General features: G+C 43.4%; 2 protein-coding genes across 8 annotated transcripts in view; one reads left to right on the top strand and one right to left on the bottom strand.

Moving 5' to 3' along the window:
• Positions 1 to 9,049, bottom strand: part of TTC13 (tetratricopeptide repeat domain 13) — an 80,406-nt gene extending 71,357 nt beyond the window's left edge. For all 7 annotated transcript variants that reach the window (XM_072823094.1, XM_072823095.1, XM_072823099.1 and 4 more), the window contains exon 1: positions 8,707 to 9,049. In XM_072823094.1, coding sequence (XP_072679195.1) covers positions 8,707 to 8,974 — 268 coding nt within the window. In that variant the 5' untranslated portion in view covers positions 8,975 to 9,049. The remainder of the gene's footprint in view (positions 1 to 8,706) is intronic.
• A 34-nt stretch (positions 9,050 to 9,083) lies between these two features.
• Positions 9,084 to 24,615, top strand: ARV1 (ARV1 homolog, fatty acid homeostasis modulator). Its single transcript, XM_072823102.1, has 6 exons — positions 9,084 to 9,472; positions 15,899 to 16,018; positions 17,904 to 18,057; positions 20,900 to 21,124; positions 21,886 to 22,032; positions 24,428 to 24,615. Exons 1-5 carry the CDS (start codon positions 9,269 to 9,271, stop codon positions 22,026 to 22,028), a joined length of 846 nt encoding a protein of 281 aa, XP_072679203.1. The 5' UTR covers positions 9,084 to 9,268; the 3' UTR covers positions 22,029 to 22,032; positions 24,428 to 24,615.
• The last annotated feature ends 21 nt before the right edge of the window (positions 24,616 to 24,636 follow it).

Below are 24,636 nucleotides of genomic sequence, written 5' to 3'. Positions count from 1 at the left end.
AATAAACAAAACCTTTGAAAAAAAAAAAAAAGAACTACTTGAAGAACATTTGTTTTACATCTTTGCCATAAAGCTATAGTTATTACAACGATTTTCATTTTCCATTATACTCCCTTATCCCTAATGTCAAATATTTTTCATTTTTCATGAGTCTTGCTAGATAATTGTCTAAACTTTAGACAGTATTTTCAAAGAACCAGCTTTTATAGTGAAATCTAATTAAACGTGAAGTCAGAGGAAGAACAATTAGTATGGAGGCAAAGCAAGAGAGCAGTTGAGAGCGCGGGACACGGAGCCAGTCTGACCCCCCATCAGATGCCTCACTGGCTGGCTGACTTTGCGCAAATCCTTTTGTACCTCTTAGCTTGTTTCCTCATTTGTAAAACAGGAACAACTACCACCTCATACCCTCCTAGGGCTTTTATGAGAAGATATACTGCCCACAATTCACAGGAAATGGTTGTTAAATGTTAGTAGGGTTGATCCTTGAACTACAGGGGTTTGAACTGTGTGGGTGCTCTTACACGCAGATTTTTAACATAAATATGGTATACTACTGTAAATGTACTTCCGCTTCCTTATGATCTTCTTAATACATTTCCTTTTCTCTGGCTTATTTTATTCTAAGAATACAGTATATAATACAGAATATCAAAACGTGTTCATCAACTATCTGTTCTGGTCAACAGTAGGCTAGTAGTAGTTAAGTTCTGGGGGAATCAGAAGTTGTACACGGATTTTTTTTATGGTGTGTGGGGGGATTGGTGCCCTTAACCTCCACATCGTTTGAGGGTTCACTGTACACATATCTATATTAAAACTATTGGAGGGTTTTCTTATTCATTTATTTTTTTAAGATTATTTATTTGAGAGCATGTATATGGGGGGAGGGGCAGAGGAAATGGGAGAAGCAGACTCCCCCTGCTTAGGACCCTGAGATCATGACCTGAGCCAAAAGCAGATGCTTAACCAACTGAGCCAACCAGGCACACTCTGTTCATTTCTTCTTCCTTCTTTCCTTAACATTATTTTGGTTTTCATAGCACTTTACAGCTTTCAAAATGCTCTCACAACACTCCTTCCTTTGGTCTTCCATTCTTTGAGGCAGGTAGAACATATCTTAGGCTTATCACACGCATGGGGAAATGAGCTCAGTGTTAATGGATGTGTTTACGGTCACAAGACAAACTGCAAAGCTGAGACTTGCCACATCCTTGCTCTAGGACACCACACCAATAGAGATGCATGGTCCACTTGTCACCACTCATTTTGCCAATGCTGGGTCCTAACAAGAGATTGTTTATGTAGAACAATGCCATCAAACTTCTTTCCTGTCCTCCCAAACCCCACAGACAGCTGATTTTAAGATCGGTTTTGGTAGAGACATAAGGAGCTGACCGCAGTAGGTTCAAGAAAGAATTGGCAATGTGGAGACAGAGCCTAGAAACATCTCCTTTGAGGAATTCTGTTGTAAAGGAACCAGAGATGAGAGGCGGATGGACGGATGTGTGGTCCCGTCTTTGTTACTAGTTTTTTCAGGACAGGAGCTACTACAGCCATTTGTATACTGATGGGAGGCGAGAGGGAATGAGATCTCCCGCACAGGAAGAGTGCTACACTCAGTGTGGCTCCCACAACCCCACCCTGGAAGCAAAAGCTATCCCCAGAGCTGCAGGTAGGTTGTTTCTATGATGGTGGGGAAGCGTGGAAGTTCTCTGATTGTTTCCTTCTCAATCAAATCAACCTCATAGTAAGGAGAGGAGACAGTGGTTTGGGAAGTACCATCTATTTGCCATATGTTCACGTCTGCAGGTAAAAATGACTGAAACCTTGCTAACAGCAAACCCAGAGCCAATTCCTAAAGGAAGATGTTTTATAAGGAGCTTAACAGCAGCTGGCTACACTCACCACTTGACCACCAGTTATAAAAGTGTGCCAAGTTCACCTGAAAACAAGGATGACTGGGCTTTCCCCATGGATGGGTTAGCACTTGGAAGTCAGGCAAGCCTAGTCCTAGGTGTAGGGTGACCTGGGAAAAGCAACAAGCATCACTGTGGCTGGAGGAGCTGCCTGAAGGCCAAGTAGCCGTTAGGCAGGATCAATTATACTGCCTCTGCTTTCATCAATTTCTGCATTTGTAAGACAACCACTGTCGAGGACCTTGTACATCACAAGGTGGTGGATGGTCCCAAGTGGTAAGTTTCTTTTAGAATGTAATAGCAGGAAAAGTAATAGGAGGAAAAGTTCTCCTCCTCTGAATTCATATGCTTCTTTTGTTTTAACAAAATATTATTCATCTGTATCTGAGATGTGTAAGTTATCATAAAACAACTTGAAAATAAAGGCTGCCCACTGGAAATGAGATTATAAAGTCAACATATAATTAATCCATTAGAACAAAGATCTGAAAAGCCATCTTAAAGAGGCAGAATGGCTTTATAACCAAGCATGAATATAATCTGATCAAAGCTGTACTAACCCACACAAAAGTATAAGCACATATAAAAAATGTATAAAACCAAAAGAAAAGGAGCTGGTCAGCTGCACAGAATAGAAAGAGAGGCAGGAAAGCAAATGATGTGGCACTGATCCAGAACAGAACCAGGGGTTGGGGGGTGCTAGAGCCAGCAAAGTGAGCAGCCAGCCTTAGCTGCAAAGGCTACTCACAGCCTGGGGTTGTAGCATGGACTGAACACACATCAGATGCTCAAAGTGGCACATCCTCTTAAGAGCTGAACACTTTCTCATATACCTACACATGCTTTCAAATATCATCAGTTCTACTGGAAAAGCTGAAGCTCATCTAGGTGATAATGTGAAACCCTTAGTGAAAAGGGAACAGAATCACTTTTTAGATTTATTTATTTGAGAGATAGTACATGCAAGGGGAAAGGGAGAGGGAGAGGGAGAAGCAGACTCCCCACCAAGCAAGGAGCCCCACATGGGGCTTGATCCCAGGACCCTGAGATCATGACTTGGGCCGAAGGTAGACAATCAACCAACTGAGCCACCCAGGCACCACCAGAGTCATTTGGAACACCCCAAACACAGGTGGAAAAAGGTTGGAAGAGTACTCAACTGCTCTTCCATGCAGAAGAGGTGGATCATCTGACCCAGGACTTCTGAGTGTCGACACAAGGAACATCATCACCTGAGTGGAGCAAATCCACTGTGCTGGTAACTAAGCCAGAAATAGTCATACAAAATTATCTCCAAATGATACTACGGTAACATGGAATAAGACTTTATTAGCAAGCTTAAAAACAGATAGCAGTTATGTATTTGGGGTTCTTTCTAGTTAGGTTGTTCAGTTTGTGAAAAGTCAAGAAGTAAGCGATACATTTTTCTGCATCTATGTCACATTTCAGTAAAAGGTAAAAATAAAAAACAGAAGGAAAATGTTAGAAAGCATTAAGCCAAAATGAAAAGTATTAAGATTATGCCACTGTAGTAAATTTTGCATTTATTCTATCTGTAAGGTAACAAGCCCAAACAAAAGGATAAGATGATCTCTTTAAAACACCACACTGTGAAAAGGGGAAGCTTCAAAACTATGTCAGTTGGCCAAGTATTTAGGGAGCGCAATGAAGCCAAGCCATGTCTACACGCTGTAGAACTAACTTCCTGAAAAGTCTGTATACACAAAGCGCTCTCCCACTTCCTGTAGGCAAGTTCCTCCCAAGGTAGGTTCTAAAACCGAGGCCATATATCTTTCATCCAGAGGGAGGAAGAAAACAAACCCTCACTAACCAAAGCTGAACAAGTCTACCAGGGTACGGGTCTTTTAAAAGGTAAATGTAATTCTTAATAACAACAGATCTACTTGAGAAAGTTAAGGAGTATGCAAATACCACAGCTATCATCAACATAGGGTTCATGCTACAAAACGCAACTCCTAAACCAAAAACTTTCTGAAAGATGCTGTTCAGGAAGCAAAAGAGGCAAGGATCCTTCAGGCAATGCCACAGTGGCCATGGCTGGGGGAGAAAAATAAATCTCTTTATCACTCTATGCCTCAGTCTCTGCACTCTAAATAAGCTAGCAAATTTACTTGCGTGTACCTTAAAGAAGGTTGGAAGAGATCTGCCACAAAACGATATGTGTTAACACACACAGAAAATCAAGGCTTAGGGAAAAAGGATCAAGCAAATATAATAGGGTTACCACAGTTACCGTGACTGAGCATAACATTTGGTCCTTAACTTCCTCATAGCCAGAATAAAAAAGGAAATAACTCTCATTATAAAACGTCCCTCTACCGATTCCCTGCCACCTCTAAGGCACAGCAACGATTTAAGTGCGGTGAGCTGTAAGATCTATGTCACATATTTATATAACTGATTCCTCCATTAAGAAAGATATATTGACAATCTTCAAGTCTTACTGGCTGTCAAAAATACAGTTAGGTTTGTAACTACTTCCTTAATTTTCTGGCAGTTAACACCTCCCAAATCAGACACAACTGCTCTTTTCTTCACAAAGAACTGTGGGAGAATAAGCTCAAATCTTGGATTATTAATTTCAATACACTAAAGAAAATTATTTCAGATTGTAAATTAATCACTGACTTGATTGAGGCATTAAGCATATAGGCAGTGCTAAAGCTGCCAGCTAGATGAAGGTGGCCATTTCAAAAGTACCGTAAAGTACCATAAAGACACAAAGTACAAGGACTACCTCACTTAGGAGCAGACAAAAGTCTGCAGTAAAGGGATGCCTGGGTGGCTCAGTGGTTAAGCGTCTGCCTTTGGCTCAGGGCGTGATCCTGGGGTCCTAGGATCAAGTCCTGGAGCAGGCTCCCTGCATGGAGCCTGCTTCTCCTCCCTCTGCCTATGTCTCTGCCTCTCTCTCTCTCTCTCTCATGAATAAATAAATAAAATCTTTTTTAAAAAAAGGGCAATAAAAAGAAAAAAAAATCAGAATCATTGTTCTTATAAGTACTATATTTTCAAAGAAGGAAAACCAAAAGTATTTTGAAACAATTACAAGAAGTACACGTTTGAACTATTACATCTTAGTTTGTAAGAACACGTAGATGTATTTAATACCAGATGAATACCACCTTTGAATGAGATACAGTTAGCTTTCGCAGGAAGAGAAGAGAGAGAGATGAAGTCTTCAATCAACAGACAGGGTTCAGCTTATCTAGACTTTAATTCACTAGATCTACAACACTGGGGTGTCAAATTAAGACATCTCTAAGATCTCTCCAAAGCTCACTCTGTCCAGGGCTCTGTTCATGCCACTTTACCAGAGGCCTTCCCTGGCCCCCTTGCAAAGTAGCACAGCACTTTTTACTCTTCAAGGCACCTATCTGTAGGCCTACTAAACACTGATCTCTTCCCCCACCAGAACGCAGACTTCACTAGGGCAAGTCAGCCAGCTGTGCTATATCCCCAAGGCCCAGAATACTGAGTAGCAAGTAGTAGGCTCACAGATGGCTTTCCTGTGAAAGGACAGATCCATTCTAGCTCAATAGTCCAAAGTACTAGGTGCAGTAAAGCATCCTAAAAACAAACAAACAAACAAACAAAAAAGTAAATTATTTTTCCCACAGGAAAACAGAGATGATCTGACATCTGTGGTTATACATGCCTTTCAAATAAAAGGTAAAACCTGTGCTGGAGAAGAAAGCTGAAGGCGGCCTGGCAAAGTCAGTCAGCCCTGGCGCCTGGGTCATGCATGCTTGTGTCTACAGCTGGACCTCAGTGGGGCTCAGCCCACTGAGCATGAGGCTGCTCTCGGGGCACTGGATTCCATGTGATGGTGGTCCACACAGCACAATCAGTCATTGCCAGTGCTGTGTTCAGACCTACAGGCTCCCCTCCCACCAGCTGTTGTCTTTGGTTCTATAATCACCAGGGGTTCTGTCTTAAGAGAATACACACGCAGCCATCCAAAGGTGTGGAGACTTAGAATCCAAAAGCTGTGGGAAGACTTCTGAAAAGTGGCTTCTGTATCTGTCTCCTGGATAGGGACTGGCTTGATATGGACAGGCTTGTGGCTGGAAAGGTCAGCAAGGGATGAGGATACGATTAACAGATGGTGAGGCTCTGAAGAACTGGCGTGATCTACTTCCTGGCACTTATCTTGGCCCTTATGTTGATCAGAAGGGGATTCTGGATTCAGAACATGAGCTACGATACGATTAGTTGTAAAGCCTGAATTTGTTCCTACATCCGTTCTTCTTAGGACAGTGAGGGAACCGGGGCAGGTTTCATAGCGCCCGGCTTCTACCTACTTGTCCAAGACGAGGAGAGAGAAATGAGAGACACTTTGGGAGTCGCTACCACGATAGAGATGGCTTCTGTCACATACCGCAGCCAGTAAAGCTAAGAGAAACAGCTGGAGTGTCAAGTAGCGTAAGCAGTTGCTTTTGAGAATGATTAACTGGGGCTGACAGCAGCAGCAGCCAAGCCACTTTCGCACCTGTCAGCAGCTACGGGACATTCCTGTTGGCCCAGGGGCGGCTGGCTCAAAGACTCAGGCCACACATTTGTAACAGCACACTTGTAATTCCAAACTAAGAAAATAAGTACTACGTGGGGGAGATAAATAAAAATTTGAAACATTTGAATAAATTATGCTTAAAACCTCATAATATAGTGTTCAACCTCTGAAGCAGAGAATACTAGATGATGGTTTCCACGTATGAGGGAATTGGTAGAACGGACAGAAGAATTTCTCCAAACACTTAGTTCATGAAAACCTTTATGATCTAGAGGAAAAGCAGGAGACAGGTCAGAGTTGGCTCAAATACGGAGTCAAACACTGGCAGAAGCCTGATGTCACACAGTGAAATGATCCACCTAGGTCAAGAATATCAATCAATTTCATACTAGAAATCAATCTGTAGGGACGCCTGGCTGGCTCAATGGTTGAGCGTCTGCCTTTGGCTCTGGCCGTGATTCCCGGGTCCTGGGATCAAGTCTTGCATCGGGGTCTCCCCCATGGGGAGCCTGCTTCTCCCTCTGCCTACGTCCCTGCCTCATTCTCTGTGTCTCTCATGAATAAATAATTAAAAAAAAAAAAAAAAGAAGAAAGAAATTTATCTGTATCTTCCATTGCCTAGAATCTGGGTCTCCCTGAGCCAGTGAGCATCACACGACTACAGGAGGAAAAGGCAAATGAAGATTTACATAATAACGTACCACAGGCTGGCAAATACTAGAAATGTGGTTTCCTACCTGTAAGTACTGGGGGTCTAAGACAAAGTTGGGGTGATTTCTCTGTGTCTGTTTCCCCATCTGAGGAAAAGGAGTTACCACTCAATGAAGTAGTGGCTGGTGTGCCGACAGATTTAAGAGAAGAGGCTAAGCAACCTAAAGTTCTTACGACATCATCTGGCATACAGCAAGCACTCCCTATGTGCTGGCTATTCTCACTTTCCTCACAGCATTCTTGTGAAGAAAATGAAACCCTGTAATTAGGTAACAGTGTCTTCCAATTTAGAGGAGGCAATTTTGCAAAGACAAGCAATCAACGTGTTCAGAGAGTCACAGAGGGCGTCAGGGGTAAAAGCCGATCCCTTCCCACCCTGCAACGCAGGCCATGTTTTTTACACCGTTACTAGCCAAGGCCTACCTCGAAATAAAGAAGTCACATACCCTCCAGCGGGTGAGACTTCCTTAAGGCAGTCAGATTGTGCTTAAAGGAAATCAGAGTGTGCTAATCTTTGACATTTCATCTGTCTTCCGAGTCACACAATAGTAGAGAACGCTGCTGTCAGGCCCTAGAAGGAACCAGCCAGCTTCTGGTGAGTTTGAGTTAGGCAGACCCAGCTAAGCAACGCCTTCAGGGAATTCGGGGGAAGAGGAAAAGGACGGGAAGGGGAAAGGAAGGGGAGGGATTTGAAGGGCGAGAGACCCACCGGAGAATCTCAAAACAAAACAAAAGAAACTGCGGACGCGTATTCTGCTCCTGAGGCGTCTGCCATGATTTCCTAGACTGACGGCAACAGCGCCCACCCCCGTGACTGGGCGCGCCGCGACCCTCGATCCGCGACCCTCGATCCGCGATCCGCGACCCTCGATCCTCGAGCCGATGCACACGCAGCTCTGACGCGCGGGCCCGAGGCCTGCGGAGCCCCTCCTGCCCTCTGGGAGGCACAGGCCAGGTCACGGGTCCGTCTTCGATAACTGGAAGCAAGAGGTCAACGAGCAGATCAAATGGGCTCGCTCGTTGTGTTCCCTCGTTTCCCTCAGGCAGCAGATCTTTAGAGGTCGCGTGTAATACAAGACAGCAACCCGGGAGGTCAGAACACCTGATTTCCGGGCGTCCGCTGTCCGGCACCGGCCCCACCGCGGGCGCGTCCTCCTTGGTCCGTCGGCCCCTCCCTCGCCGCCCCCGCACCCTCGGGGCCCGGGGCGGGCACCGGCCACTGGCCATCTCCTCTTCCACCCTTCCAGCAGTCGGCAGGCCTCCGGAGAGGCCGCTCTGGCCGCAGGGACACGCTGTCAGCCCTTTTCCCCATTCGCCACCCTCGCCACGGCGGTACGACAGGAGGGCGCGCAGCGGCGCGGGTGCGAGCGGCGGGAAGCGGCCCCAGCGTGACACCCGGCGGGGCCGGCTCCCGCGGGAACACACGCCGCGCGGCGGCTGGCGGCTGGCGGCTGGCGGCTGGCGGCGGCGAGGCCCGGGCCCGCCCGCAGTCCCCACGGCCCCGCCGCCCCGCACGCCCGCCCGCCGCCGCCGCCGCCCACTCACCGCCACACTCGACCGAGTACTGGTCTCCCCAGTCCCCGGACTGCGGGCTGCAGCCGCCGCCTGCCGGGGCCTCCTGCTGCTGCCGGTGCTGCAGCTCCTGCTTGAGCAGGGACAGCGGCGAGTAGTGCTCGGTGGCCAGGGCGCCCGGGCGCGGCCCGGCGGACAGGACCCCCAGCAGCAGCAGCACCAGGACGCGCCGGACGGCGTCCGCGGCGGCCACAGCGCCGCCCCAGCAGCAGTAGCAGCAGCAGCAGCCGGCAGGTGCCATCTTTCCTCAAGGCGCATGTGCGGCGGCCCTCGCCGCACGCTGCGGCCTCTCGGCCTGAACCCGCGGCGGGCAGGTGGGCCGTGGCAAGGGGGCGGGGAGGGGGCGTGGCGTTGCCTGCTGGTAGTTGTAGTCCCAGCTCGGCCCGCCGCGAGCTCCCTCTCTGGGACTGAGACTACGAATCCCAGCAAGCACCGCAGGGGACAGGCTTTCCGGTCTGATTTCTGACGTTCCCCGCCGCCCCCACGCACCCGCCCCGCCACTGAATCGGAAGTTCTCGGGTGCAGTTGCGTGGAAATGGGCACGGGTGGGCGGAGTGGGCTACGGCCGGGCAAGGGGAACCCAGAAGGGGTGGCCGCGGGCAAGGGGAATGCGGAAGGGGTTGCAGCAGCGCCTACTGCTGCCTCGGCGCCCTGCCAGTACAGGTGCATCGAATGCAACCAGGAGGCCAAGGAGTTGTACCGAGACTATAACCACGGAGTGCTGAAGATAACCATCTGCGTGAGTTGTCAGCTGTGGGGTGGCCTTGGGCGGAAAATGGCGCTGCGGGATCTGGGGGCCGTGGGAGGCGATGGGATCTATATAGCAGCTTTTTAGGACAGTAAAAATCAACGAGTTTCAGGGTCCTCCAATATAGTCCTCAGCTCGATGCTTGGCATACCTGTCCGGGATCAGTGGAGCTTTTACACGGCTACCTATAGTGAAAACTCACCATCCCACGGCGGTTTGCTGGTGAGACTTAACGCTGCGAACGGATCCTCGAAGATTATGTTGACATTGGAGTTCACGCCCAGGCTTTTTAGGTCTTAGACATTCTCCCTTTCATAGATAAACATTGTCATCCTTATGGTCCATAACCTGTATCAAATTTTCCTGAATTTCAGGTTTCATCCTTTGTGGTTATTGAATCCACAGTATGTGTTGTGTGCAGAGCACTAAGCTTGACGTTTGGTGATACGAAACCCAAAAATGAATGAAGATATTGCTTTCAGTACGTTCGTAGTCTATAGAGAATAATTTGATATTTAAAAGGTCCCAAAATTGGAGGTTCTTCTGGAGGTATTAGCAAAGAACCTGCCGTGTAATAGGCAGTCAGTCCGTTTTTGTCCCATTTCTGATCTCCTGACGATTTTCTAATAATGATCTTCGTGAGAAAAACATGGCCTGGGGATCCCTGGGTGGCTCAGCGGTTTGGCGCCTGCCTTTGGCCCAGGGTGTGGTCCTGGAGTCCCGGGATCGAGTCCCACGTCAGGCTCCCTGCATGGACCCTGCTTCTCCCTCTGCCTGTGTCTCTCCCTCTCTCTGTGTCTATCATGAATAAATAAATAAATCTTTAAAAAAAAATGGCCTGTAATATTATGAGAGTAGACAAAGCATGAATGTGTACCTATTTAATCTGTTGTCAACTGACATAATCACTGTTCCTCTCTCAAGTGGTTTCCCTCACTTGGCAAAATTTCAACTCTGATTAAATCCCACACACTGTCTGATCTGTCTCCTCACCCTGAGGAAAAAACATCTAAATTCATGACCACTAACCTCATGTAGCCCTTGATGCCATCTGGCCATCAGTTACATTTTACTAATCTATTCATGTTCCCAATCTGATGAACCATCCCGACAAACCTCTCAGGTTTCCCATACCCTGCTTTGCTAAAAAACAAGAGAGAGAAAGAGAGAGAACTTCCATAAGCTTTGCAAACACAGAAACCTAGTACTACCACCCGTTATCATACACTCTGTCTTCCTTCCCTCCTGTTAGAGTGGATGAGCTGTCCACAAATCTAAAATCAGTGTGCCCTTGTGCAACTAGATCCCACCCATCCTTTTCCATTTACTTAGGGACATCCCTGCAGCAATACTCTTCTGCTCTCCTCTGGATCATTATCACCAGTGTATGTACTAAGTCTTTCTTTAAGTTAAAAAAAAACACACACACACACTCTTCATCTCACTGGCTCCTTTAGCTCCTCCTCATTTCCCTTCCCTTTGACAGCAACGTCCTTTAAGAGATATTTGTACTCGTTTATTTCCTTTACTACTTTCTCTTGAATCAACTTCAGACACGCTTTCTCCCCACCCACCATTTCACTAGAAACTGTTCTTAAGATCGTGATCACTGACGTCTACTTTGCTAAATCCCATAGTCCATTCTCAGTGAACTGTCAGCAGCATTTGACCTTACTACTTCCCTCTGGAAACACTGTGTGCGTTTGCCAGGACACCAGACTCTTCTGGTTTTATCTTACTGGCTATTCTTCTCAATCTCATTTCTGGTCCTGCCTCACCTGCCTCAACCTCTTAGACATGGAGTACCCTAAGTCTCCCTAAGTTCTTGGGCCTCTGTCTGTCTACACACTCTCCTTTGAGGAGCTCATTCTGGTTCATGGCTTTAAATTCCATCTAAACGTTGACAGTTCCCAAACTTAAACCTCTAGCCTGAACCTTTTCCTTCAACTCCAGACACAAGTATCCAGCTACCTACCTGATCTCTCCAATTGGATTTTTATAGTTACATCTAACTTTCACAGTTAATGGTAACTTTAGTATTTTAGTTCCTGTCCAAAATACCTTGGAGTTATACTTGATTCCTCTTCCACATTCCTTGTTTGCTTGACAGATTTTGTCAGCCCTGTCTTCAGATTATGTTCAGAATCCACTGCTTTCTGCCACCTCTACAACCATGATTCATGCTGTCATCATGTCTCACTTGGATTATTATCCTAATTCTTTTTTTTTTTTTAATTTTTATTTATGATAGTCACACACACACAGAGAGAGAGAGGCAGAGACATAGGCAGAGGGAGAAGCAGGCTCCATGCACTGGGAGCCCGACGTGGGATTCGATCCTAGGTCTCCAGGTTCGCGCCCTGGGCCAAAGGCAGGCGCTAAACCGCTGCGCCACCCAGGGATCCCTATTATCCTAATTCTTAAACTATGTCACCCCTGCACCTCTTCAGCCTCCTTACACAGTAGCCAAACTGTGGCTTTTAAAATGTAAGTTAGATCATGTCATTCGCTTTCTCAAACCTTCCAGTGATTTTCCATCTCACTCAGAGTTGCACTGGCTGTAAGGCCTGTGTAGTCTCCTGCTACTTTTCCCTTACTCTACTGCAATTCCATTGCCTCCTGATAGTTCTTAAACCAGTTTCCTTCCTTAGGACTTTTGCACTGTGTCTAACATGGCTAATTCCTCCCTCACTTCCTTCAATTATTTTTAACATCTCAGAGAGGCCTACTCTGACCACCCTATTAATGATTCCCCCTACTTAGTCTGGTGTACCACCGTATCACCTCTCCCTGCTGCATCTTTCCCAGAGCACCTGTCATCTTTGAATAGTCTTTACAGTTGGCTTATATGTTATTTATTACCTGTCTCCCCCCACTGGAATATAAGCCATACAAGGACAAAGAGTATGTATAATTTATTTGTTAATATAGCTGGCTCACCCAAGACATGCCTGACACATAGTAATAAGTACACAATAAATATTTGCTAGATGAATGAACCATTCTTAGGTTTTTAAATGGTCATATCCTTGGCCAACCTGGTACAAGGGAGAGAACAGTAAAAGATATGCCATCTAAAAATAACGACTTCTGGACTGGCCCAATTAAATGATCAATCTTAGAGATGACAGCCACATAACTGTGAATAAAGCTGTAACTGTCTCTGCAGTTAAATTAGTTATCTTTAATGATATAAATGAATCTTTATTTTTTTAAATCATTGGCATTTAACAAAATCCTTCTAATCATCAGATGCTGGCTTCTCTAGAATTCTGTTTGGAATATTGAAGGGTGCAACAGTACATTATTGTACACAGACATTCCCTGATGACATTGAGTGTGTAATATCCTCATTTTTATCATGATAACACATACTAATATGCATAGTGGCATTAGTCAGGTAAAATCATTTAGTTGATGCTAGACTCAGAAAATTAAATTGTAAATAAATTAAAAAAAGAAAATTAAATTGTAAAATAATTTTATGAAGGTTCTCCCAAGTGATGAGAGTAAAAAGTAAAAAGTTTATAGACGTCAGGCTATATGTTTTGAAAAAATAGCCAAAGTTTCTATAAGCTGGTAACTCATACATTGTCTCTTAGCTGGTGTATTTGGAGTCAGCAGTACACTCAGCCTGATCTCCTCCCTGTATTTCTCAGCCGAATCTCCCTTCTCTTTCTCTTTGCTCTTCCTGTTTTTCCATTGCCATTCCTTCCCACTTGCCCCTCTGTGTTTCTTTTTCTTTTCTTTTTTTTTTTTTTTGCCCCTCTGTGTTTCCCTAATTTTTCTCCATCTAATGGAAGTATGTCCTTTGCTTTTAGCCACTCCTTCTCATCCAGCTTTAGTTTAGTATAATTATGTGTAAAGATATAGTACTTTTGATATTCTGTACTGCCTAGACTATTTTATATGCTCATATTTGATAAATTCACAATGATAACAAATCAAGACTCCCTTGAGATTCTCCTAAACTTCGAGTCTGTTCATATACTACAGTATTCAGCTTCTACCCTTAGATGCTGGATGCAAAGATGAATAAGACACTGTCCTGCCCTTTAGGATTTTAAAATGTAGGGGGTTCCACTTTCAAGATATGTGTTTGCTTATTGTAGAGCTAAAATGAAACAGGTTTGAGAATGAGTGGGGAAGAGGATAGCCCTAGAGATAATGGGGAGGAAGAAGCAGCAAGAACATCCACAGAATATTGGCCAGTTTATATTCTAAAAGAGATATGATTCACTAGAGAACTGAAGAACATAACAGCAGAAAGTAATCTATATCCACGGTGAGATAAAAGTGGTAGAAGTTAGGAGTTTCTGGGGTATACATGGTACCCGTGCTGTAGGGATTTCTTAGAGGACAACTTTCTCTTTCAGGATATTTGTCTAGTAAGTGGAACAATTTTGCCAAAATCAGAAAACATATCTAAATGTTGCCATCTGCCACTAAAATGTTTTGCTACATTTGTATATGGTTTCCCTCCTTACATTTAAGGTGAAAGAAGCACTCAAGGAAAAAGTGAATAATTGAAGAAGAACAAGGAAAAATTAGCCTGAAACTGGTAGGGAACCAGCAGACTCTAATGAATTCTCAATGTTTATAAAATACTCAGAATGCTAGGAAAGGGAAGATGGGCATTGCAGGTAACAGCACATGAGGCCAGAAGCCACTTCTATTTAGGTTCGTGTCACCCCGTGTTCATTCCATTATACAGGGTGATATAAGCGGCCGCTTACAGGTGCAGGCTTACTCACCTTCCTCTTCTAAATTATAAAGTCCTGAAGGATAGAGACTTATTTCTCAGAGTGAATCTAACACCTTGAAAGTGCCTGGTCCATAAAAACGGCTAAGCAAAGAGAGCTGTTCTAATGAATGTTGTAGCACTCCAAACATATTTGTCAGACAAGTGATTGCAGGGGAAAATCTGGCCTGCTGTGTCTCCCGGTGCTGGTTTCTGCCTACTTCCTTCTAAAAATTGCCTGAATCCTGGCATAGACTTGCAGTGTCATGAGATGGGTTTTAGGGAACTTTTAAAGGACAGAGAAAAGACCCTTGACCAGCCAGCAGCTTCATTTTACAATGAAGCAGCATCTCTAGTGTTGCAGTGTTGTTTGTAGAGAGGAAGTGTTTTTCCACACAGGTAGCCCAGGGAGGTGTCCAGAAAACAGCTCTTTATCATGTGTTTCTGATTCTGTGGCTTCTGTTTCTGTTTACACCCTGTTTACTCTTCACTCAGCTGAGAAACTGCAAAATTATTAACCTCTTATGCCTCAGCTTCATTAGGTGGATTTAAATTTGAGATAATAGCACATCTCCCTTCATTGGTTCACTTGATGACACAAAAACATACCCATTTCTTGTAGATGACATGAATGGAGAAACACTTTAAGTTGGAAGTGATTTTTTTCATTACATTTGGAGTGCAGGGTTAATGTTTTTCAGCACACTTCATTTTTTTCCTAGCATTTTGATGTAGTTTTAGACCATCCCAGTATGTTTGCATATCTATCACTTCTATTTTCATTTTATCTTCTCAAAGTTTCAAAATGTTTATGTTTGAATTGTAGCCATTAGAAGAGTAGCCTTGATGCAACTTTTGTAACCAAAACTGTTTCAAATGTCTCATTTCTGATGAGCTTGTTCCTGCACACCTGTGTTTATATGTTCCGATGGTGTTGGGATTTGATAGCATTGTAATCACATGTGTCCAAAAAAAAAAAAAAGACAATTTCATAGGAGTCACTGAAAACCCAAAAGTCTTACTTCGCTAGCCTAGAACCAAGCTGACCAACCCACGTCCTTATGTACAGCTCAGGATCCTCCAGTGTCTTCACTGTCACAGAGAAAGACATTTTCTTTCCATAGTCTGGATGTTATTGAAGGAAAAAAACAAGCTTCTCTAGGTATCTGCCACCCCCAGATTGTTGACATTGTGCTACACTCTTTACCTGCTTTTAGCTCTCAGAAACTCTGGGCATAGGGTTACTTTTCTCAAGCCCTTTCTTCAGATCACATTTCGAGAACCACAAAATTGGCCATCCAGCCAACAGGGAACAATTTCTCAATGAAAGTACTTTATTCATTTTTTATTTATTTATTTTATAACAATTCCTACAAATTGAAAGTAGGATTTTCTGGGATACTTTCCTACCTAAAATCAGTCTTTAAATCAAATATCGTTTTAGCTTCTTACATATGAGATTAAGAGATTACTATCTCTAGCCTAGAAGATGATAGTCATTTCTGAAACCAGGGCTTCTTATAGGTAAACGTTTTGTATCTGAGAAGTTAACTTAAGTAAATGCTGATATGTCCTTATTGCTATACAAGTTCAAAATAGACTCTCTAGTTTGAAATCCTTTAAGATTTCAGAATGTATGAATTTGCTTGTTCTAATATAATCTCACATTATTTCAGAAATCCTGCCAGAAACCTGTAGACAAGTATATCGAGTATGATCCTGTTATCATCTTGATTAATGCTATTTTATGCAAAGCCCAGGCCTACAGGCATATTCTTTTCAATACTAAAATAAACGTAAGTTGTGATAATTTTTTTTATTTTCTAATTTCACTTTTTGATGCTTTTACATTTTTAAAGAATAATAATTTTGAGCAGAATTAAAGAACGTTATTTTAAAAGAAATTCTAATGAGGATGGGTCTTTTATCCCAACAAGTCTGGAAGTTTCTAGAAATAACAGACATTGATAAACAGGTACACAATATTTAGTGAGTATTCATGAATATGGTAACTAGAAGGAAACTGACAAATCATAATCTGGATTGCCTTTTAGTAGGCTACCTTTTGAAAAAGACACCAATTATTTCTAACAATAAACTTAAATATATCAAAGTAGGGAGAGAATTATACTGAGGAAGTAAGCAAACTTTAAAAGAGAAATATTTTTAAACAGTTTATTGCATTTCATATTCTACTAAGGAAATTCCTTCCCTCCACCCTTAAGTCATATAACCAGGGCAGTTTTTAAATTGCTAGAGCATTGATTCCCAAACTTTGGTATACATTAGAATCACCTGGAAGAGAGGGAGGGAGTGGCAGTTAATCCTTCCAAGCTGAGGCCTCACCCAAAATCAGTTAAATCAGAATCTTTGGGGATGGTTTCAGGATTAGTATTTCTTAAAACTCCCTGGGTAATTCCAGAGTGGAGCCGGGAGAACCAGTGTGCCAACTAGAAGAACCTCTCAGAAGTCCACACTGATACCTATTCCTGGGCTATATTGCATTTGCACACACTTTCTTTTCCCCACTTTCTATTGATATAGAAAGTTCAACCCATGGAGTAATTTAAAAAAATTTTTTTAAAAAAGGTTTTATTTATTTGAGAAAGAAAGTACATGCATGTGTGCTCTGGGGGCGAGGGGTTGGAATGGGGGGAAGAAGGAGATAATCTCCAGCATGCTGGAGCCGAGCACATTGAGCACAGAGCCTGATGCAGGGCTCAAATCCCAGGACCCTAAAATCATGACCTGAGCCAAAATCAAGAGTCTGACGCCTAACTGACTAAGCTACCCAGATGCCCCATTAGAGTAATGTGTTTTAAAAAGCCAATTCTTCTCAAAAAAAAAAAAAAAAAAAGCCAATTCTTAGGATTCCTGGGTGGCTCAGTCAGTTAAGCATCTGACTCTTGATCTCAGCTCATGTCTTAATCTCCAGGTTGCAAGTTTGAGCCCCACATTGGGCTCCACACTGGGCATGGAGCCTACTTAAAAATAACGAAATAAAAATGTAAATAAATAAATACATAAATAAAAAGCCAATTCTTGTTGCCTGGTACTTTCTATTTTTGCCAAAATTTCAGACTCTTTAGAACTTGCAATGGATTTTCTACCTTTTAATTGCTCTTTGATATATTAATTTATATTCATTGGGCATAGGGCCCTTTTTTAAAAATTTGTGTTCAGACTAATAGTTTCCTGTGAGGTATGATAGAATCTTCAGGTTAATTCTATTCTTATTGCTGCTTCCACCTATCATGAGTCACATAAATTCTGTGCTTGGTTCTGTGTATAGGACAGATGCTGAAAATATAGAGACGAGTGAACTACTATTTAAAGCAGTGATTCTTAACTAGGGGTATACATCAGAATCCTCCTTCCCCACAAAACTGTTTCAAAATTGCATGTCTAGGATTACTTCCAAAGATTCTTAATCAGGATTGGGGCCTAGACATTTGCCGTGTGAAAAATCTCCCCCATGTGATTCTGATGGACATTGCTGATGAAGAACCACTGGTATACAGACAACACAATTATACACTTAATTGGGCAGCTCTGAATTTAAAAAGCTATGAGATGGGAGGTTCTTCAAAACCACAAATACTTAGCTATATCTGTGCCTATTTGGTATTACATATAATTGTTTCTTTACCCAATGCATGGCATTGTCTTTTTGACCACCAGATGCATGGAAAACTCTGCATATTTTGTTTGCTTTGTGAAGCATACCTGAGATGGTGGCAGCTTCAAGATTCAAACCAGAACACTGATCCTAATGACTTCATCAGATATGCCAAGGAATGGGATTTCTATAGAATGTTTGCAATTGCTTCTCTAGGTAGGAAAAAGCTATGCTTTCTATTCTTAGTTAACTAGTAACCACTATTCTGATTAGAGGTAAGGTGGGTAGTCTTAATCATTGGCAAGAAGAGGGGGTTAATACCAGACTTGAGACTAAATGTTCAGTTCTATCACTAACCTACTAGGTGAATATGTCTAAATTATCTGCTTTCTTACTTTTTTATTTGTTACCACACATGTGTTATGGAAATGACTATATTTAGCAGAGTAGAGAGTTAGTGTTTTGAGGTATATATAATATTGTTGATAAAATTCCTCAATTTAATTTCTTGATTGTATAATTTAAAGATTCCCTAGGTCCTATTTTTAAAACAGATTGATAATTGTTAGACATTATGCAATGTATTGTGCTAATTGTGTTGAACTGATGCAATCTGTTTAAGAGGGAACACTTCTTATTTATCTGACTTCATACAGGGAAAGTGGCTACTGCCCCTAAATTCCTTGCTTTTCTTTCTTTTTTTTTTAATATTTTTATTTATTTATCCATGAGAGACACAGAGAGAGAGGCAGGCAGAGACAGAGGGAGAAGCAGGCTTCATGCAGGGAGCCCAATATGGGACTCGATCCCAGGACTGAGGGATCACGCCCTGAGCTGAAGGCAGACACTCAACCATTGAGCCACCCAGGTGTTCCAGGAATTGCTTTTCTTCACAATTCCAGTTTGTGACTTAGGTCAGAATTGTACAGATTTATGTGACTATTTCCTTACTTACTGGCTTCCGTGCTTCTCTGCCTCTAAAACTCCTTTTTTTTAAGATTTTATTTATTTATTTATTTGTTCATGAGAGACACACACAGAGGGGGAGAGAGAGAGAGGCACAGAGACAAGCAGGCTCCATGCTGGGAGCCTGATGTGGGACTCCATCCTGGGTCTCCAGGATCAGGCCCTGGGCTGAAGGCGGCGCCAAACCGCTGAGCCACCTGGGCTGCCCTAAAACTCCTTGATGATAAGGAAATATTACTATAGTAATATCAAGTCTCCAGTCCACTGCAGTGTCATGTTTCTGAACTGTGTCTTCTTTTATCCCATTTTCTTCTCTTTCTGCTCTTACTCCCTTCATCCTCTCATGCAGTTCTAAGGTTTTAAAATTTATATCCTGGAGCTCCTGGCTGGCTCAGTCGGGAGAGTAAGTGACTCTTGATCTCAGGGTTGTGACTTCAACCCCCCATGTTGAGTGTAGAGGTTTCATAAAAATAACATCTTTTTTAAAATTAGTAAATAAAATAAAATTTATATACTAAGAATTTCCAGATTCACATAATAATATTAAAAACATCCTTGAGGGTATCCCTGGGTGGCTCAGTGGTTTAGCACCTGCCTTTGGCCCAGGGCATGATCCTGGAGTCCCCAGATCATGGGGAAGCAAGTGATTTCCCCAAAGTCCCGCAACAGTTTAGTGTTATCTCTAGTGTTAGTCTCTATTCCAGAGACCGGTGGCTCTCTGGAATCCCCACCTAGAGTTTTCTCCATGCAGCACCCTGTAGGCAGGTAGCAGGTCCCGCTGAGCCATCTGATCAGTGAAAGCCTCAGGAGTAGAGGCTCCGTGATATCTGTCCTGGGAAAGATTGTGCAGAGCCCGAGGGCTGGTGCAGATGCATACATCTCTTGAGTTCTGAATTAGGAAGATGTGGAGGTTATCTAGTCCGCCCTCTATCCCATGAGAGAAATCCTCTCAGTTCTGCAACATGATCTAGCTTTGAGTATCTCCAGTGACAGGAGGCAGCTCACTATTGCTAGATTGTTAAGGTTGTTGCTTTTTTTTTTTTTTTTTTTGTCCAAATCCAGACTATAAAATCTGCCTATTTAATCAGATCCTTGCAGTTGACAAGTCCTTGAGTTATTTTGCAGGGAGATGGGATATCTTCCCTGAGGGATATATCAAATGTCATGTAGGTCAGCCATCCAAAATTATTGATTCTAATCAACTATGTTTGGAACCTTTTAGTTTGGCTCTATTTGGTTATACAACATTTTAGGAAAAATACAGTTGTCTCTCCTATAATTTGATATATAAGTTCCAGAAAAAAACCTAGTTCTATAGAAACCTGAATAACACAGCTTATGGGGAAAAACAGAATTTGGGACAGACCACTCAAAACATACGCAGTCGGGTAATCAGAGGACTAACCATCTTAATACACATAATATCACAGCTGAAAGAAATGTTAAATTCCTAGTTAATAGGAACAGAACAGACTGTGCTCTTTTCTGTGAAGCCAGTAGAACTGTGGCTTCTTCTGGTCTGGACTCAGATTGTGAATACTTTCTGGAAGGTTAAGGAATTGCACTCAGAAGGTTTGTTAAAATGAATAAGGAAGTTTCCAGTTTTGTTAACAAGATTCAAAATATGTAGATAATAGGCATTCAGTAAATAGTGGATGAATGAACAAAGAAAAACACCTTCATATGTAATCTTTAGGGTGGGTCCCATCTTTCAGACTTAAAAACCTCCTCTTTACTCCTGTTTTAGTCTTTCTGTGGAGATCTCAAACACTGAAGATGTTTAAATAGAACCTTACTTCCTAGAAAGAACTTCAGAGAACTGATGACTACAGTGGTCCATGAAATACTTCATGAGTGAACTGCTGAAATATGTTTCTGCAATCACACCAGCAGGATTTGACACAACAGGCAGGGACTTATTTATTTAAAAAGAAGGAGGGGTAATGGTGGGGGGAAGAAAATTTGATCTTGATGAAACAGTTCTCATGAAGACAGCTAATAAGTTGTATTTCAGAATTGTGGTTTATATGTTTTTAGAGAGAGACGGTTTAGATAGCAACATTCATATTTCTGTTTTCCATTTCCTCCTTAGAACAAACTGCCTTTTTTATTGGCATTTTTACTTTCCTGTGGATAGAACGACCAATGACAGCGAAAAAAAAAACCAACTTCACTTTGCTGCTGAAAGCATTATTATTATCCAGCTATGGAAAGCTCTTGCTCATTCCAGCTGTCATTTGGGAGCATGACTACACGCCCCTGTGCCTCCGACTCATTAAAGTATTTGTCCTTACATCAAATTTTCAGGCAATTAGAGGTATGTTTATCTTTTATTCTTGTCTTTTCAGCTTTCACCCCACATACAAGCCTGAAGTCCTATTTCTCCAACACAGTTTTATAAACCCTGTTAAAACACTGGAATTCTTCATAGAATAATAACAATGCCTGACATTTCTCTAGTGCCTTATACATAACACAGAGTCCATATTTGCTCAAAGTAATGACATATTATTTTTTAGTCTTTGGGATGCTTTCATGTGCATTATCTCCATCTTGCAAGGTTGGTAGGGGAGTCATTATTACCTCCACTTTGTGAATGACTTGTCCAAATGTACCCAGCCTACAAGTTGTCAAGCCAGGAAGCACAGAACCTGCTCTACAACAAAGGGATGAGCAGCCCTTCATTTTTCCCATCCATTGTGAGAAGGGTTATTTTAAATGAGCCTCTTAACCTGGTACCTTTTATCCAAATACTTCTCATCTTATAAGCTGTAAAACTGAGAAATCTCTGGTTTTTTTCCTGCTAACCTCTTTACAACCTTAGAATTTATTTTTTATTTTCTCCATGGAAATCTGTGTCTTGATTTCAGGAGAAGCCTAGTGTTTTTGTTATAAGAACACACTTTGTTTCTTTCTAGAAATGAAACCGTGGGAGAAGATATCAGCACAGGCTAATACGAACAAATAGAGACTCTCTAAAAACAACTTTATAAGACAGTTCCATTCATGATGCCACAGAATTTACATGCTGATATCAATTAAACACTCAAGAACTTATTAGCTACCTTTCTTTTCCAGTGACCCTGAATATCAGCCGGAAGCTCTCCTTTCTGGCCATCTTGGGTGGCTTACTGATGGAAAGCACCATGGTCTACCTCTTCCAGAGAATGGAATGGGATATGGGAAGTGATTGTGCCATCTATAAATCTCAAGACTTTTGAAAAGGTAAAAGCCTCTTAATGTTCACACATTCAGATAGGCATCCTTCTCGGAGACAAAGGTCATTGTAAAATAAGATGCCCTTACATGCCACACTCCCCACCCGATTGCCTTTGGGTCACCTGCGTCCCATGCAAGGACTGTAGTGCACATCTCAGGGTCCTTCCTTTTCATTCTTTGTCACCTCAAGGACATCCACTCTGTGTTGTGTTGCTTCTAGGGGCCCTGTTCTCTACCTCCCCAATACCTGCACTCCACACCACTCGTACTGAGACCTCAGACTCTGAACTCTGCCCCCTTGGCATCTGGACCCTCCACCCCCCAGTCATGGCATTTTGCTGCCTCCCTCCACCATCTCTGCTCTAGGCTGCCTTTTCACCTCCAGTCCCCTGACCTCCTCAACCTCCATTTGCCTCTCGTTTAACCATACCGACACATGTAGGCAGCTGTGGATTCATCACCATTAGTCCCTTAAAACCATCAGCTTCTTGCCCTTTTACCAGACATGCCTTATTAGAGCCATTTGGGTGAATCTCAGCATCTGTTTTCCCCGAGTCCAGAGCTGCAGAGCCTCAACTAGACCTCGGCGTTGCTCCTCTGCCTCCGTGGTCACCTCCAGTGAACCTCCCATCGCACTGTTCTGGAACTTTCCATGCTCCTTCCTCCCATGTCTGCCTTCACTTTGCTGAGAGTTGAGCCCCTTATAAATTCCTTGAGCTCCCTTCCTCTTTCAATCCAGAAATCCTTTGGTCTTTCCTTCTTCCCTCCCTCCTGTCCTGGACTTGTGCTCATCTTCCTCCCTGTAAGTGTCCTCCTCCCTCTGGTCACAGTCAGACTCCTGGGCCACAGCCTATGTTGGCTGTAGGCTTCTGGAGCAGACTCAAGAGGTGTGCAGGTGGGGAGGAAAGCACAGAAGCAGCAGAGAAACAGCCCAGCTCTGAACCTCCTGTGGCCTCCTGTAGGTCCTGTGGCCTCAGGCTCCCCTAATGCTGGGTCATTGCTCTTCGTTTTCAGGTCTTCAGACACTGCACCTTCATTATTCACTCTATTATGTGGCTCCTTCCCCTTTGCAAACATACACGTACAGCTATCTGTTCTAGAACTGTTGGTCCCAGCCTGTTTCACCACCTTCCTTCTTCATAAAACATTCTTTCTCCTGTAGTCTCCTGAAACTGTGTTCCTAAAACTCCAAGGGAAGCTGGTTGCCAGCTCTCCATTAGAGTCCTCCTCCCTTAGCTTAGCTCTGGAAGCTAACTCAGAACCCCTTGTCCTAAAACAGGCTGCCTGGTCTGTCAGATCATTTAGTTTGACTCGTCCTCAGCCCTCCTCTTCTCTCTCGCTGTTCACGCACTCAGCGTGATGGCAGTGCCACAGCATGGACCTTCTTTCTCCCAGGACGTAGGCCTCCTAGACCAGCATCTCCAGCTCAGCCCAGGCATTGCGCCCTTCCACTGCCTTCCAGGCGGTGCTGCATGACCGTGCCGTTACCTCTGAAGTCCAGCTCCACTTCACCCCCCTCTACCCACCCAAACATAATCCTTTCCTGATGCTTTTCTCTAGAAACATTCCTTATCACTCAGACCTCAGGCAGCTCTTGTCTCCTGCCTAAAGGTTTATAACAGCCTCCGCACAGCTTTCCGCCCAGAGACTGATGCCACCTAAATCTTCATAAAGCATCACTTCTGAAGTCCCTCCAAATTTTTCATCTGCCTTACTGCTGACACAGGAGTTTCTAGTCTCTAGTCTCTTCCTGAGGAACGTCTTTTAGTTTTCTCTTTGCTTACTTGTGGGCCTCAGTATCCCAGTTCTAATTCCCTCTCTACCATCACGTTGCTATCCACATCCTCTACTAAGGTCTTCTCTTCATTTCCAAATATGTCTTATGCTCTCCCCAGGGCCTAGAGTGGCCTGTTCTCCACCTCATCACACACAGCCAGTCCTCTTTGTTTCTCCATGAAAGGAAAACTTTCCAAAACCTCGAGTCTGTGCACTCACTCCCACTGGCCTCCCAGAGCCCAGTTCAACACCACAGCGGACATGTCCAGGCTCTCCTTAGACTGTGTCAGCACCACTTTGCCCCGACTTCCACGGGTGCTTCTAGTTGTCGAGTTATCAGTCGTAATTTCTGTCCAGGAGAACAAAATCATCTGTCACAACCATTTGAAAACCATTCTGCTCCTTTATGTTACCTCGTGTTTTATATCGTCCATGTCTTATATTCACATCCTATGTGTTTATCCCTGACTCCCCCAGCCTGGTAAACAGATTGGTTCTGGAAGAGACTGGAAGTATATGTGAGGAAATACGTATTTCCCATAGCACAGGGCCTGCCCAAATACGGATTTGTTGAATGATTTTCAGCAGAATGTGCCACTCTAAATACTTCTTTTATTATCCACAGTTGGATTCTTTATTATTTGTGGCATGACCAACTGCGTCCGAAGAAGAGAAGACATAAAGTACAAAGCAAGCTCCTCATTTGTGTTGAGCAAAATGAGGCAAAGATTTGGATACACTTCCTGAAAAAGAAAGCGATGGTTATGGCATTGGAAACCCCCATCACTATGACACACCCCCCCCCACCCCCCCATATAAGAGACCACTAAACCA

The sequence above is a fragment of the Canis lupus genome, chromosome 4, assembly GCF_048164855.1.
Source record: "Canis lupus baileyi chromosome 4, mCanLup2.hap1, whole genome shotgun sequence".
In the NCBI taxonomy this organism is placed as follows: domain Eukaryota; kingdom Metazoa; phylum Chordata; class Mammalia; order Carnivora; family Canidae; genus Canis; species Canis lupus.
The sequence above is the reverse complement of the archived record's forward strand: the minus strand, read 5'-3'. Positions and strand labels throughout refer to the sequence as shown.

Coding starts and splice junctions, on each gene's coding strand:
- ARV1 (XM_072823102.1), top strand. CDS start 9,269: ATGGGCACGGGTGGGCGGAGTGGGCTACGGCCGGGCAAGGGGAACCCA. Junction 9,473..15,898: donor TGCTGAAGATAACCATCTGC/GTGAGTTGTCAG, acceptor ACATTATTTCAG/AAATCCTGCCAGAAACCTGT. Junction 16,019..17,903: donor TTTTCAATACTAAAATAAAC/GTAAGTTGTGAT, acceptor TTTGACCACCAG/ATGCATGGAAAACTCTGCAT.